General features: G+C 37.3%; 1 protein-coding gene across 1 annotated transcript in view; it reads right to left on the reverse strand.

Moving 5' to 3' along the window:
• The window catches only part of TLK1 (tousled like kinase 1), a 125,973-nt gene extending 108,499 nt beyond the window's left edge, over positions 1-17,474 (reverse strand). The window contains exon 1 of the mRNA XM_072961141.1: positions 16,755-17,474. Coding sequence (XP_072817242.1) covers positions 16,755-16,893 — 139 coding nt within the window. The 5' untranslated portion in view covers positions 16,894-17,474. The remainder of the gene's footprint in view (positions 1-16,754) is intronic.
• Positions 17,475-17,951: the final 477 nt, after the last annotated feature.

Consider the following 17,951-nt stretch of genomic DNA (forward strand, 5'->3'; position numbering starts at 1 on the left):
AAAGTCTGTTTCTAAGGCTAAAACGGCAATATATTAAAAGAAGCACAGTAACAAAATAAGGATATGTATCACGTTTTTACCTACAGTGAAAAGAACTGAGAACAAAGAATAGGGAAAATAATCCAATCTTAAAGGAACAGTGTCTATGTCCATCAACAAAATGGATTCCAGCTATGAAATGACAGAAAGGTGCAAATATTAACTATGGCCTTTAAAACCAAATTCCTGAACAAGACAGAACTCCATCATGAAGTGTAACTCATTAGAAAACAGTCTGTTCAGACTCAAGAAGCTGTATTTGAATGGTAGGATTGTGTGCCACGTATGTTAGTTTAGAATTTTATATCTGCTGATTCCAGAACTAGTTACTTAGAGGGGACATTTTAACAAGCCTTTCTCTGAATAAGAGTAAATAAGTAAAAGTAATGATAACAATTTTAAAAAGAAACAAACTTGATACAACTGATATACGTATCACACATCTAACAACTATAGCTGACAAAAAAATTTTTATCCTGTATTTTATACAAGGAATATCTAACCAAGACAGACCATATGTTGGATCATAAAGCAAGTCTCAAATTTTAAAGAACTAAAATCTTACAGATTAAGTGCTAATCACAGTAGCACTAAGTTAGAAATCAGTAACAAAAAGCCATTTAGAAAAACATTATGTTTAAAAATTAATAATCCATAGCTCAAAGAGAAACCATGGAAATTATAAAATGTTTTGAGGTAAATGAAATGCGCACACACACACACCAACATACATGGATACCTGCTCATACACATACATACAAAAACCTGGGGGAGTAAATTAAACACTTTAAAATGATTAATTGTATGTTATGTGAATTTCACCTCAATTTTTTAAAAAAGCAAAAGAATCTGAGGAAGGAAGCCGGTCATGCTTAAGGAACTTTATAACCTCAAATATATGTATAGTGAAGAGGAGGCACTGAAAGTCCAAGAATAAGCATCTGTCACAAAAATCTAGAAAAAGGAACACCAAATTAAATCCAAAGAAAGTTGAAAAAAAAAAAAAGAAGGAAACAACAAAATGAGAACAAATATCAATTGAATAGAAAACAAACATAAAATAGAATGAACAAAGCTAAAAGGTACTTCCATGAAAAGACTCATAAACTGGTAAGATGGGGTCAAGAAAAGAGACAAGAAATGACTATCTGGAATGAAAAAGAGGACATTACTACAGATTCTAGGCATAGAAAGATCACAAGGGGATATTATTTACAATTTTATGCAGACATATCTGAAATTTTAGATAAAATGGAGGAACTCCTAGAAAGCACAATTTACCAAAACTGATATGAAAATTAAAACTCGAGTATTATGACATTATAGCAATCAAAGCCATTACTTAAAACGTCTTCATAAAGAAAATTTCAGTTTTAGAAAGCTTCTTCAGTGAATTCTGCCCAATACAGAGTCTACCAAAAAAAATAATAATAATAAAGATGCTGTAACATCCTTCTTACATGAACTCTTTGAGATAAAGATAAGAGAAAAAATACTTCCCAACTCATTTTTATGAAATGTCACCTTGGTAAAAAACCTAACCAGGGCATTATGAGAAAGTTAAGTTATAGTCCTATCTCATGAACAACATCAGTATAAAAGTATTAAACAAAAGCAAAGCAAAGTAATTTGGATAAAAAGAGTAACAGCTCACAATTAAGTTGGGTTTAGTCCAGGAATACAAGCTTTGTTTAAAACTTATAGAGCAATAAAATAATTTACCATATTAAGAAAATCTGGAAAAAAGTTAAATGACTGTCCAAATGCAGAAAAAGTACTTGATAAGTCAAATTCATTCATAGTTTAAACAAACAAAAAAATTAGTAAATAGTCATAGAAAGGAATTTCCTTCACCTGAGAAATGATAGATCAAAAATACCTATTGTACTAAATTGTGAAAAACTGAAAACTTCTCCCCCTCCACTTCTAAAACTAGTAACAACGCAAGGATTCCCACTATAACCAATCTATTCAATGCTGTACTAGAGGTCATAGTCAAATCTCTCTGACCTCTCCTTCTGCCCCACCTCTTACCTCTCCTTCTGCCCCCATCTCTCTTTTGCTTCCTTCTTCTGCCCCTTCTGTTTTTAAGGACTTGTGATTTTATTGGGCTCATCCAAATAATCCAAAATAATCACACTATTTTAAGGTCTGTTGATTAGTAACTTTAATTACATCTGCAAAATCCCTTCAGACCACTACCTAGATTACTATTCAACTGAATGTTAAACAGGTGACAGAAATCTTGGCAGAATATCTTCAGAATTCTGTCTACCAAAAACCAAGAAAGTTTGTTTTACTGGATATCAACGTAATTATAAAACAATAGTAATTAAGAAAATGAAACAAACATGATACAGAATATAGAGCCGAGAAACAGACCTATTTCTGGGTATAGACACGATTTACAGACACTTGATTTACCAAAAAATGGTAGCACCGCAGAACAAGTGAGAAAAATAATTCTTTTCAGTAAATAGTGCTAGGACATCAGGATAGTCACACGGAAATGAAATCTATTCCTACCTTGCACCACACACAAAAAATCAATTTCAGAAGGATTGTATGAATCCTAAATACGAAAAGAGTAACAATAACAGCATTTCTGAAAGATAGTATGGGAGAGTGGGACTTCAGGAATAGTGGACGATCTCTCCAGTGAAACAACTAATTTAGTGAAAAAAATTGTTTAAACGACCAACCATTTAATACCTCTGGAAATTGTACTATGGGCATACAGCAAATGGAGAAGCATTTATTCAAGAAAATATACTAAACAGAGGTGAGAAGAGCAAGTTTCTGTGACATATGAGCCACAAGTCACTCCCAATTACACCCCATTACTCAAGGTGACAAAAGCTCAACACCAGACAGGTGCTACAGCAGCCCCACACTCCAGTCTAGGACTACTTCACCCCAGGAGAGAAAAGCCACTGGCATCTCTTACCTACTCCAACCTCCAGCTCCATGTTGCAGAAATTCTATGCCAGGCAGGCATGGATGAGAAGACTGGGGGAATCCCTCCACCCAGCCAGCCCCCACTTATAAGGCAGAAAAGCTCTACTCCAGGTAGAGTAGGCCAAGAATACTAGATCCCAATTGCTCATTCATAAAGCAGAGGTTCTTTACCAAGGAGGCCAGCTGAAAGTAGGATTTACTCTCCTTGCCCAGTGCTCTAGTCCTGGGGGGGGGGGTGTCACCTCAAGAGAAGTGATCTCCTTGCCTCTGACCCCCAACTCCACTGGCGTAAGGCAGAAGTTCTTCCCAGGGTAAAAGGTAGGTCATTAAGAACAGAAAACTTCTTCATCTAAAGGAAAGACTTTTACTTCAAACAGACTGTGGGATACTTCATTTCTAAGGGCAATGTCCAAAACTATGGCAATCTTGGAGATGACAACTATAATGAAGCTGACAGTTTCATGAGAGTAGTAGCAACAAGGAAAGCTACAAACCACCTACAACTTTCACAGAGAGAACTAGGTAAGAAAAAGGCAGTAAGAACCCTCAAAGTAAGCACAAGTCTCAAAGGCTAGCAACACGTACCTTCTGCAAAGACCTAACTTACTGCAGTCAGACTGTAGAGCAATTTATGCCCTGGGATGTTGGTGAAAACAATAGATCAACCAGCTAGCAATTAGTGGAGGCTGACAGCTGGGTGTGATACCAATAGAGGCAGACCAGCCAAAAACTTAATAAGGTGATCAAGCAAAGAGGCAAAGAGAGCAAAGCCAAAACCACAGTCATCTCCAGTGGTCAGGGAGACTGCACATGACTTTTGAGAGCGCCCAGATGTTGGATTCAGCAGACAAAGAGTTCAAACCAGCTATTATAAATATGTTCAAAGAACTAAAGGAAACCATGTTTAAAGAATTAAAGAAAGGTATTATGACAGTGTGTCTTCAGAGACTATCAATGAAAAGATAGATATTATACAAAATAATCAAATGAGAAAAAATGAGTGCCAGTAAAGGGAGTATAATAGCATATTTCTTCTCCTTTCTTCTCTTAATTGACTTAGAAAACAACTGCACATACAACATGTGTGTAATTGTACTGTTGGACCTATCACATACAGAAACATACTTGACAATAACAACACAATGAAGGCAGGTGGAGACAAACTTTATTGGAGTAAGGAAACAACATCAGACAGTAAACCAAATCTATAGGGAGAAATAAAGAAAACCAGAAATAATAAACAAAAGGTTAGTACAAAAACTATAAATGTGTTTTCCCTTCTTATTTCTTTAAAAAGACTTTAAGTTATATAAAGTAATAATTATAACAATGTAGTCTGGGGTAACATATATCAACATGTATAACCAAAAAAGGGGAGGGCAGCATTACATAGGAGTAAAGTTTTTACATATCACTGGAATCAAGTTAGTGTAAATCTGAAGTAGAGTCTGGTAAGATGTGTAATGTAAACCTTAAAGCAGTCACTAAGAAAATAACAAAAAATAGTTTAAAAAGCATGAAAGGAATGAAAACATTACACTAGAAAATACACTATGCAAAAGAAAATGGTAAAGGAGGTACCAAAGGATAAATAGATATGAGACACATAGAAGACGAAAAGCAAAACAGCAGGCATAAATCCAACCGTATCAATAACGTTAAATGTGCATGGGTTAAGCATACAATCAAAAGGCAGAGACTGTAGGAATTGCTTTTTTTTTTTATTTCAACTTAAATGCTGTCTACAGAAGACATACTTTAGATCCAAAAATACAAACAGGATAAAAATGAATGGATGGAAGAAGACACCATACAAATAGCAACCATAAAAGAACTAAAGTGGATATACTGGTATCAGATAGCTTCGAAATGTTTTCAGAGGTGAAGAGGAACATTTTATAACAATTAAAGGATCACTCCAACAGTAAGATATAAAAATTATAAACATATGCACCTTAGAGCCTCAAAATGCATGAAGCAAAACTAACAGAATCAAAGGGAGAAAAAGACAATCCGACACTAGCTGGAAGATTTCAATACTCCACTTTCAATAACAAACAGAAGTAGGCAGAGGATTAACAAGGAAACATAAAACAAACAATAAAAGTAGACCTAACAGACATCTGGAGGACACTCCATCCAATAATCAAATGAATACACGTTCTTCTTTCTAAAGCACACACAGAACACTCTCTAGGACAGGCCATATACTAGATCATAAAATAAGCATCAACAAATTTAAAAGGATTGAAAGCACACAAAGTATGTTCTGTGACTACAATGGAATTAAATTAGAAATTAATTACAGAAAGAAATTTGGGGAATTCACAAATACGTGAAAATTAACATACTGCTAAATCACCAATAGGTCAAAAGAAGAAATCATAAGGAAAACTAGAAAACATTTGAGACGAATAAAAACAAAAATACAACATATCAAAACTTACAGGATAAACTAATTGAATGCTTAGAGGGAAATTTACAGTTGCAAATGCCTACATTAAAAGAGAGAATATACAGGAAAAGATTCTTACGAACTTGAGATATTTCCTAAATATCATAAAGAAAGGGGGGCAACAGGCCACAGAACGGGGGGAGGGAAATGTTTACACTGAAAAACAGAGTATTTATCCAAAATACAAAAAAAATTTCATTTTTTTTTTGAAAAGACAACACAAAGGAAAACTGATCAGAAGTTTTGAACAGGTGCTTCACAATAGGTAACCAAAAGTCAATAAAAAAAAAAAGGAAATCTCTTAACTCATGGAAATAAAAATTAAAACCACAAATACCATCTCATACCCATCAGAAAATCAAAAATAAGTAATATTAACAATTCCGATTGTTGGTGAGGAAGTAGAGCAATGAAAACTCTCATATACTGTTTACAGGAACGTAAACTGTTAAAACCACTTTGGAAAACTGGTAGTATCTACTAAAGGCAAACAAACACATAGCCTATAACCCGGTAAATTTATGATTAGGTGTATATTCAACAGAAGTTAATAGTACATGAAGAGACAGGTATAAACATGTTCATACAGCATTACCAGTAATAGTCAAGAAGCAGAAACAACCCAAATATCTATCAACAGATTGTATTAATAAACTGTGGTATATACAAAGTAATGTTAAAGAATAATGAATATAAACTCCAGTTACAGGAATTAACATGGACAAACTCAAAACCATTACATGGAGCAAAAGTAGCTAGAAATGAAATTTATACGATGTGAGTCCATTTCTATAAAGGTCAAAAATTGCGATAACTAAATCAGAACAGTGATTGCTTTGGAGGGAAGGGAGAAGGTAATGAGTGATGAGTGCATGAAGAGGACTCTGAAATGCTGGCAGTGTTCTTTTTCTTGACTGAGTGGTAATTACACCATGGTTTATAGTAATTCACTGAGCATTAATTTATGCATTATGCTTCAATAATGAAAAGTAAAGCACAATATAATATTAAAAAATAAAATCAACAGAATCACAATAAAATTAAGTACTTGAATTTAGAGGTTAATAACTGTTGAAGACTAATCTTTTGATATAAATATGAAGTTCAGTCTCACTAGCAATCAAGACATACCAACTGAAACAAGATAATACCATTTAATAGTTAAACTGGAGGAAAACTGTCTAATTCCCTTCTCCAGGCAGCACTCTATTCATACTTCGTGATAAAAATACAATTTCCTCCCGTCCCACTTTAATTTTTTAAAGAACTTTCCTGTACAGATGAGGGAATGAAGCCTAAAAGTTACTTTTCAATGACTCATTATATGAGCTTGTTTTTTTGTTCCTGCCTTTCTTCTCAAAAGAAAAAAATCACCAGTGCATGAACACATACACAAACAATAACTACAGCAGCAAGTAACTTGCCCAAAATCACACAGCTCAGAAGTGACCAAAAAAAGATCCAAATCCGGGTCTACTTACAGTAAACCCACAATCCTAACCTCTATGGCTACACTGCCTATAAACCCACTAGTAAACACACATTATTAAGCATCTAGTCCACATAGTCCAAATAAGAGCACGCAAAAACACAATGCAGGCCTCTTTTACGATTTTCAATGCAGTGCTATAAAGTGTAATTCTGTATATCAAAAATAAAGCATAAACACTGCTAATCTAAAACTCATTCTTGATGCTTGCTTAAATGTTATAAACATGTCTCATGGTTTGGTCAATTCTCAAGCCAAAGAAAATTTCAAGAACTAAAATGCTAAAAGTAGCAATTTAGAGTATCATTTGATATTTGCCTCTGTCACACACAACTCCACCAAAACTCTTCAATAAGCCAGGGAGACAATCTATGTCTTATGTGCTTTGACTGTAAGGATCTTTACCCACATAGTACTTGTTCCCTATTTTTGCTTTAAACAAAGAAGAAAAAATTTAAATTCTAAAGCATCTTTATATCTAAATATAATAGTAATAGTTAACACTGACTGGTTAATGTACTACAAATTTCTCATTAAATTCTCACAACCTAATGAAGGAGCTACTATTACTTATACAATCCTACAATCAAGAAAATCTGTAGATGAGGTATTGAGAGGTTAAGGAACTTACTACATTAAGTGGCAAAAAATAAACTAAAAGCCAGGTCTAACAAATATGTGCTTCTAACTACTACATAATAATGCTTCTAATGCATAGTATCAATACCCAAAAACTAAGTATAATGCTGTCAACTAGGTCAGAGAAGTAGGAGACATTGGGAGCGAAGAGGAGCAAGAGGCCAAGAGTTTGCAGTCCACTGTCATTTATTAGCCTTTGGTTTTGCTGTTGTTTAAAACTATAAAATTTTAAAATAGTGAGAGTTGAGAAATGTTCAGAGAAAATATAATAAAGTATTTGATAAGTTGAATTAGCAACATGGTCAGTGTCAGAATTGCAACCCCCTGGTTAAGTGCAAGGCACTGTGTTAATAATATTTAAACCCAGTAATTCCAGGGATGAGATGAACCCTACCTGGTTCAAAAATACATGCCCTTTTCCTGCATTCCTGGTGTATGAGCTCAAATATATAAATCAAATAATAATTTGGCCATAGTTATTAAAAGGCCCTTAACAGGTTTATACTTTTTGCTCTGATAATTCCATTACTGGGAATCACTAGGGAGGTGGGGGGCTTTTACTCAGAGACACTGATTATACCATTATCTATTATAGCCAAAAAGTAAAATTAAAATTGTAAATAAAATGAAAAGAAATCATCTAAATAACTAAATATAATAGTTAAGACAGAGTTTTCACCATGATCCTTTTTTCAGGAAAACTACAACTCACCTAATCTTTGTGATCTTAAAGGGACTGTCAATTATGGCTTTCTGTGGATTCCCCAAATCACCCTAACCACAGCCATAGTAGCTGCCTTGCCAAACTTCATCTGCCAGGTCCCAACGATTGGTTAAGGAATTGACAATCAGAATACATTAGCATCAACCCAGAACTGACATGTGGACATCAGGAAAGAGTTTTCTTTCAACTGTGGTTGCTAACCCAAAAGGTATGTCTGGGGCTCCAGAAGCAAGAGGTTAGAAGAACTCAGAAACAGAGTCAAAGAGGCTCAATGACATTATTTGAGATCTTGGAGCTAAGCTTCTTCCAAAGCCATTCCATTCTCCTCCATACATACAATTCCCAGTTATGTGAACCAGTACATTCCTTTTTTAACTTACCAAAGCTTGTGTTAAGTTTTTACCACAGGTAAGCAAAAAAATCATGACTAACACACTACCAAAAGAAGAAAGGTTAACTAAGCATATTATAGCACGTTCAAATTCCTAGTAGTTAAAATTCAACAGAATAATATTGACGGAATAGAGTAACTGTTAAGAACATGCACTCAGGAGCCTAGTCTGAATCCTGACTCTGCTACATATTCTCTGTGCCCTTGGGTAAGTTGGTTAACCTCTCTGTGTCTCAATTTTCTCATCTGTAAAATAGGAATAAAATAGCACTTATTTCACATGATTGTTAGAAATAAATGAGTTACTGTGTACAAAGTGCCTAGAACAAGTCCTACCATTAATAAGTATGTGCATTTTTTAAATAAAAAAAAAACTAAACCATATAATTATACTGATATTTTTTAAAATCTGTGCACAGAGAAAGGAAAAACTATGTTCTTTAAAAAGCAAGCAAAGAAAATAAATGAAAATAAAAATAAAAAGCAAACATACACTACTTTCACACACACAGAAAAAAAAAAAAACATTCCTCGGGTCTCATTAAAAACAGGATGGATCTGACTGGCTTCACCTGAATTCCCCTGATCTTCTCCAGTGGCACCATATTCACCATCACATAGAAAGCACATACAGTGTGAAATGTGAAATGATGAAATCCAATGTATCAATTTAATCCTAGAAGAATGTCATTTCTCCAACTAAACTAGTTCCCAAGGAAGGGCAAAAATTTATGAGTACAACCAACTCTTAATAATCCATTAAATGAAGAATAAATATTAGAAGTCATCCCCTCTCCTCAAAAAAACCCACTCCTAGTTGGCTTTGTAATGCATCTTTGTAAAATACAAACATTTTCACTTAAATATAGGCATAGCTTGTCTTTTTCAAATTCACAAAATTTTAAACCTAATAATGAAGCCATCATTGGGAAGATTTAAGTTTCACAACCTACCAACTGTTTCAGCTCTGCGTATCTTTTTACACCATGCTTTGAATTCCTATTAACCCATCAAATTCTCTATCTCTCATTAGATTTACTAAATAATACATGTTACCAAAGGATTTGTTTTGTATGCGATAAGGTAATTAAAACTAAGTGTTTTAAAAAATACTTCTTATAAGATGAGCCAGACTGAGCATCAAGCCTCCTTTCCTGCCGTACTGAATACTAATAAGACAAACATCTGCCACTAAAGCATCTCAGATTTGTTCAGAGCCTCATGCACCAGGTTAAAAGCCTCCACAGTAAGTGGACTGCTTACTCCTGTAGGGACAGTGGAAAATTCTTCATTCAAATTCTAACATTTATTTGTTATGGCTATGGTGAGCTTATGAGGCCAATAGGTTAAGATAAATAGTAATCCAATTTAGATTATTAATCATGAGAGTAAGATGTTTTCATTCATGTACCTCTAACATTTTCCATGAAATATAAGATTTGCAGAGCTGGTACAGTTTTTTTAATTGGTTTTGGGTTTGTCATTTAAAAAAAATAATCTTATCTTCACACACATATAAAACTATTGCAAAAAAAATTAACAAAAGTTTAGCAGTAATCTGAATGAGTCTAAAAGACTGTTAGTAAATTAACAATTGTTAAGGAAAAACTAAGAAACTACCCAAAATCACATTTCCGTATCTTAGGCAATATATCCTAGTGGTTAAAATGCACTTGGTTCAAATTTCAGCCATTTATTACTTTGTGTTGCACTGAGCAAGTTTCTTTATTTCTCTGTGCTTTGGCTTCCTCATCTGTAAACTGAGAGTAAGTGTATATACGTCAGCTATGAGAATTAAATGAGCACATACAAACAATATGTTTTGCCCTTTATTTTTACTGTTATCCATTATCACTCTCTGAAATATAAATTGCCTATGAATTACTAAAATAAGTATCTTCCTGGGTCTGAAATATGTGCATATTAAGTGTATAATCACTCTTTAAAAAAAAACTTTAACAGTCCTTCAACAAAACTTTCTGTTGGGTGCCAACTCTACAGAAGCATCCCACTATGCACTGAGAATATGGAAATGAACAAAACACAGTCTGAATTTAAGACCTTTCTGTCTAGTAGGCAACATAAATAAAACTATAATAAAAGGTAGTGTGATGGAGGTGCTATATCGTAGACAATCCTATAGGCCACTAAGGAACAGAAGAACCAAACTCAGGGAAGCAAATACCCCAGAAATAATTTCTGAGGAACAATCACCTAGTTACTTCACTTCAGAGCACCACATTGATATATATATAGATATATAGATATATAGATATAGATAGATATATATATATATAGATATATATATATAGATATATATCTATATATATATTCATAAGTGTTTTAGAATGCAGATTAAAAAGACAGGATCACCCAGCACGCTACTTACATGTTCATAAACTTAAAAATCTTTTGATAATAATAAAGACAACTATGTTCTCTTCACAAGCCACAACATAACTTTAAAAAGGTCATCACATTGCTTCTTCAAGAAGCATTTCTTTCACCAATAAATAAAAGCTACAAACTTTCCTCCAGTAAATTATATTAGGGCTAATGGCAAAAGAACAGTATTTTTGAGCTGATAGAGACCTCTGAGAGCTTCAAATCTAACCCCCTCATTAATGTTACAGATGAAAAAGAGCAACAAAGTATAATGGAAAAAGTACTAAGTTTAGAGTCAGAAAACTGAATCTTGGTCCCAACCCTCATACAGTAAAGCCTGGGCAAATTAAGTTTCCTCATCTGTAAAATGAGTGGTTTAGACTCAACTGCTTTCAAGATCCCTTTCAGCTCTGTAATTCTCAATTTATGAAAGTGAAGCAGAGAAGCTACTTGCCCAAGGTCACCCAGCTAGTTAATGGCAAAGTAGGGACTACACCTGGATTCCAATTACAATCAATGTACTTTCTCTTCTGTATCTTACTGCTGCTTCTACTTCATCACACCATTCGTCAAAATTGTTCTAAGACTTTTGGAAATTATTAATAAGCATGAAGGATTTTATGACACTAAAGGATTTATTCTGATCCCTCTTCTATAGAAAAAAACCAAATGCAACAAATACAAGAAGTCTCAAGCTGTGTGTCATTTACTACGCTTAAGTTGATCTTAACAAAGTCATAGGAGTTTATCCTCAACTTCTCAGCACCTAAAATCTAACCTTTCAATCCAACTCCCAGAAGAGGTTATGTTCCATATGAAATTAAAATATGAATTGCTATAGGCAATCATAAACATTATATGCATAATTCTCTGAATAAGATGAGAATTAAAATTCATTTCATATCCTGGTTATATTTAATATGCATTTTTAAACTCAAGAGAGATCAATTTAAACACTTCTTCATTTATCCTCTTCTCAGACTCCTTAGCTTTAAGACCATTTGAAGAGACTAACAATATTACCTCTGAAATCACATAAACAATTACAAATAAAAGGCTATACAGACTGCTGATCGCTCCTCTTTTAAAAACTGAAAATCAGCCCCCAACAGTATTCTAAAATTCTGTGCCTAAATATACTACAACTCTCCTAAACTGCATTATAAGCAGCATCTGATTCCCTAAAATGTCTTCAAAGCTTATTATATTTCACAGAGAACTTAGCAAGATTTCAGGAAAACTGACAGTATTGATTCCAGAAAATACAGGAAAATCCTCAGAGACAAAACACAATAAAAATGAAAAATAGTCATAAAGCCAACAATAGCTTCATACTACTCTCTTAAGAGAATATTTTAAAACATTCATGGATATATAAACGCAGTTTAACTGTATTTTAGGATTTTCAAAGAATCACAGAATGTTTGCATTTTTTTAATTGGATGGGCCCATTAAGTCATTTAATCCAATAGCACACAAAATAAGAATCTACAGAATTTATCTCTGCCTTCTCCAAAAACATCCCTGTAGTCTGCTTTAAATTCTCACAGCCACATACTTCAAGAGGCAGTTAGTTCCATTGCTGGCCGAGTTTAGTTGTTATACAGTTCTTACATTCCTGTCAAAAATTATATTGAATTCATTCTATGCCTTCCTAATTTTCACCTGCTGGTCCACCTTCTAAAATAGCAAAAATGAATCTATTCTCTTTTCTATTTATGTTTCTGAAATACCTGAAAACAGCTAAACTTTTTCCCACCTCTTTCTTTAAATGTACGGTCCACAGATTTCTTGCGGGTCCTGAAGACACTTCTGGAATAAAATGTGCCTCTACACTGCAAGTCATCTTTAAAAAACTTGCCACTTGTCGAATTTTGGTGTAATACCAAAGAATAAAGTCTGTAAAGGCTATTAAAATACTTCTTCTTTACTAACTACATATCCATGTGAAGTTGGATTCTCTTCACACATCTCAATCAAAACATATCACAACAGACTGAAAGAAGCAAAATCCAGCTTTCTTCTACTAAGTCAGAAATTAAAGTGATTTGAAAAAATATAGAACAATGCCACCAGTCTCACTAAAATTTTTGTTTTAGAATATGTATTCTTCATTTAAAAATTTGTTAACGTAATCAAGATTGTTATTTTTAGGTAAATATTTCTCAAGTTATTTTACTTCAAATGAAGTAAATATCAACAGACACAACCCACATAAGCAAAATCTCTTTATGTCCTCAATGATTTTTAAGGGAGTAAAAAGTTCCTGAGACCAAAAAGGCTAAAAAAGAAAAAGCATACCTATTTCTCAGGGGCAGATTCTAAGTCCTCTAACTACCTGGGATTTCTCTCCAGTCTCTCTCCTCTTGTATGTAAATATGCCTCTATAAAGGAAGCACTTACCACATATTCATGTACTCATGAGCTGAAATCCTTAAACATATCACCCTGTCTTGCTCCAGCAGGTGACTTCAAGAAATTAAAGGGTCATCTGGAACACTTAACTTTTAACATTTCCCTAGTTATTACTCAATCGTCTGGAGTCAAATACTTTAATTCTTCTGTCCAAACGATGCCGTCTAATAAATATGGAAACAGCAACAGTTTATACTGTGATGACATCTTTTTGACCAAACTACTTTCGCTATTTAAATAAAAGTAAAGCAAATTATTCGTATCTGACAAGATAGAACAGAAAAGACAAGTCTTTTGTATAATCATTTATTTGATTCTTAGCAATAGCCCATTCAAAAGTACCCATAGAAAAAAAACCATCTGCTCATCTGGCCAGTACACACCAGGTTCCTAGGCCTCAACAAACAAGACTGACTTTTACTTGAAAATTTAGTCAATTTCCCACCATCCTACATCCTTATTCAAAGGATTATTAGAAGATAAAATGGGATAGAGAATTTAGCCACAGGTTTAAAAGATTTAACGTAAGATCTGGAGCTACACTGCTGAGCACCTCTCAGAGAATTTTAAGATTGATAAAAGAAAAGCTTTGGGACTCCAAGGGGAAAAAGTAGTCTACACTATAGCATATAAATTTCTAAATTCTAATAAATTCCTGAATCTAATAATTTAGGCTTATGGATACTTATGGCATATCTTTAAAAATAGCCCATTTTCAAAGTTAAGTTTGCTTAAAAGGAGTTCATCACACATATAACCTATATATACATATATACACATGTATGTATCCTTCTTAAGTTTAAAATTTTCTATTATATATTACATTAATTTAATGGCTCAATTTTTAAGAAACAAAGTTTGTTCTCTCCTTGGCACATACATTCAAGTTCCATTCATTAATAGTAATAGTTCTTACTAGCAGTCACCAGAAATCAAAGCTCTCAACTTAATTTATACAACGTCAATTTATACAACACATTAACATGTACATCTGGAACAGATGCTAAGCACTTGTTAAAATAAAAACTAGAATCCCACTCAATAGAAAACATTTCTATCTTAGTAACTGAGGCTTCATATATGCAATTCCTGTTAGCATTAGTGAAATCTGAGACTACAGCTTCAAGATGAATCTATAACCTCAGAGAGGATTAACAGTTTTAACTTACTCGCTGGTTGGTCAAAAAAACATATACCACTGTGACCATACAGGTACTTGGTGTGAAGTATAACTTTCACGAAAGCATGTCCTGTTATTTCTTTAAGAGACTCACTATTTAAGTTACATAAAAATCTATTTGTAATCCAAATTGATGAAAAAATTCTGATTATCTGGAAGTTCAAGCTAAATTATTCCAACACCTCAACATTTTCAAACATCACGAAAAGTGCAGAATAGTGTTAAGTTTTTTAACTAGGGTTGAAGATACCTCAGAAATGCACAATCTAGATTTTGCAGCCCCAAAATTACTAATACTGATAACAGATGTTACAGATGAACAATTTAACACTAATCCTCAGTATCTAGTACAGCGCCTGGCTTACAGAAAATGACTCAATAAATGTTTGAGAAATGAATTTTAAAAAGGTATAGCCTTAAAGTCTCAAAACCATCATTTACTATCACTCATTACACTACCATTCATAACACTATCATTAAGCACTTTAATGAAAGTACTGACAAAAGTTAAAGCACGGTAAAAGCACCAACTGCTCTGTTTACAAAATAGATTTTAAAACATTCATTTACAAATTTTCAGGTGTAGAAAGAAAAGTCATCAGGTGTATTAAACGAGTTACTTAATAAACTTTCACATACTTATAAAATAAACTTTTATCTACTAATAATCATAACTCAGGGGTGAGATGGAAAGGGAAAATGTCTGTCAACGTATTTAGCATGCTTAATGGGTGCCATAAATCAAACCTTTCCATGATTTTTCTAGAGCAAATTCATGCCAATCTTTGAGCCTATTGTCACTTTCACACATGCTCACAGGAACAAAATGACAAAGAATGCTATGCTTCAACCACTGGATTCAGGGCAAAGAACACTTAACAAATGTCAACACTCTAAGTTGTACATACTGACAGGTATTTTCAAAATAAATTCATCCCACCAACTCCTACATAAATCAAAGCTCCTGGTATCTTTAAAGGATTCACTAAACTACTGGACTTCCATACGTTATTTTGAAAATGTGGTTACAATCTCCCTGCGTGACACAACCGGGAGTGAACAACCCATTTACCAATTGCTAACGAATAACCGTTAAACGTTTTCCAGACAAAAGAGCGTTAAACGCGATTCCATGCACTTAATTCTTCCCCCATAAACGCGTGTTCTCACAAATTTCATTTTATGTCGTATACTTAAAGTTAAATACAGCAAGTTGAAATTTTAGTCAAAAGCACCCCGGTGTCTTACTAGCTGTGTAATTGCTACATCTGGTGGCAGCACACTTGCATGCAAGAAGCCAGAAAACTTAGAAAACAATTGTAACCGATCTGGTGCGTGTTCGCAGTAACCTTTACGCAGATATTTCCCACAAAACCCAGGACCATGTCAGAGAAAAACAGTAGCCTACTAGCTGTAGAGAGAATGCACAAACACGCAGGAGGCGATGGCGAAGGAGAGAAAGTTGCAACCATCTGGAGGGGTGGTTTTAAAAGCCTGCCCACGAATCAGTCTGTCGTTTAAATTGTTCGAGGGGACCAAGCAGGGGATCAAAGTCGGCTTTGGTAATTTCAGCGACTCTTCCCAAAGGGCATAGACCCTGCAAGCGAGGGGCATCCTCCAGGTCCCGGGCAGCAAAGCTCGCAGAGCGGGGACCGCCTCTAGGGGAGGAGTGCGCGAGGGAAGGGGAGGGGGCTCGAGGATGAATGCTTCACCGAGAGGGAAAACCCACCAGAGACCGGAGGCCAGGAGGTTAAGAGTACTGAGTGTACTAGCAAATGGAGCAGAAAGGGGCTCGCGTCTGGGGGGAGGCTTCCCACCCCAACAGAACCGGCTCTTAGGATCCTCGGGCGAGTCTCTGCGCCTCGCCCCGTCCCCTCCAGCACGTACTCCCTCGTCCGTCTCCTCCGCCACCCGCGAACCACCACCCACAACCGGAGCACTACCTCCTGGGAGCCCGGCGGCCTCGCGTCCACCTCGCCCCCATCCCCCACCCCGGGGTCGGGGGAAGGAGACCGGGGGCGCGGGGGCTGCGGCGCGGCAGGGGAGGCACGCGAGCGGGCGCGGGCGGACGGCGCTTACCTTCCCTGGGCCTCCCGGATGGCGGCGTGTGATTCAGCAGGGACCTGGCCGCCGCCGCCGAGCCTGGGGTTGGAGACGTGGAGAGCTGGGACCAAGATGGCGGCCCCTCCAAACTTCCACTGCTACTTTGGACACTCATCAAGCTACTTTCTGGGAACCCGACTCCCCCCCTGCGACGGCAGCGGCGGCAACGGCAGCGGCACCGGCACCCGCCTCCGTCATGGCGGGGGCCGCGCTGAGGGCGAGCGAGAGAGTGAGGGCAGGGAGGGGAGAGTCAAGGGGATGGGGGAGGAAACCCAGAAGGGGGGAGGTGGGGAGGGAAGAGGTGAGGGGAGGAGAGGGGACGGGGAGGAGGGAAAGGGGGAGAAGCGAGGGAGCCGGCGGGCGCGCCGGGGAAGAGGCGGAGGAAAGGAGTGCGGCGGCGGAGGCGTCGAGGGGGCGCCCGCCGGCAAAGGGGTCGAAGCGCGGGCGGAGAGCGGGCTGCGCCGGCCGAGGAGACTTCCGCGGGCGGAACCTGCCGGCACCTCTGCAGTGCGTCGGCCCCCGGCGTCGCCCGGGTGGCGGCGGCGGCGGCAGGCGGTGGGTGGCGGCTGAGGCGGCGGGGTAACCTCTGCATCAGTTACAGGCGGCGGCGGCGTCACGCGCCGCCTGTGCAAACACTATCGCGAGGCTCCTGCGCCTCCGGTAGCGGCGGCGGCGGCGGCGGCGGCCGCGGGAGCAGGCTTGGGGGAGGGACCTGCCAGGGGTTGGGGGCGGGGGGGGGAGGGAACGAGCGTGCGAGGGCGGAGACGCGGGCGCCCGGCGCTCCTGGCGCACCCGTGGATCGCGACGCGGCGCGGGAGCCCTGGGCCAGCGGACTGGCGTGCGCGGGGGCGGCTTCCCCGCGCCGGCCGGAGGGAGGCGCCCCCCGCACGCGCCCCCGCCGCGCTACACCGGCTCCCGCGCCCGCTCCGCTACCACCTGACTCCCCCTGTCTCCCGCGGAAGCGCGCCTGGCTTCCGACCCACACCCAGCCTGGGGAGAAATGCTTCTGCTCTCACTGGGCTGTCGTTTCTCAGGAGTTGTGTGTGATCATTTCGCAAAATGGAACTGAAAAGTTGAGAGTTGCTTTCTTGCCTCTCCGTACTGTGAAAAAAAAAAAAACACAAAAACCTATGTGCGTCTCCCAGTTTGAATGGGAGTGATTACCGAAAAAAA

This window comes from Vicugna pacos, chromosome 5 (genome assembly GCF_048564905.1).
Source record: "Vicugna pacos chromosome 5, VicPac4, whole genome shotgun sequence".
NCBI classification, from domain to species: domain Eukaryota; kingdom Metazoa; phylum Chordata; class Mammalia; order Artiodactyla; family Camelidae; genus Vicugna; species Vicugna pacos.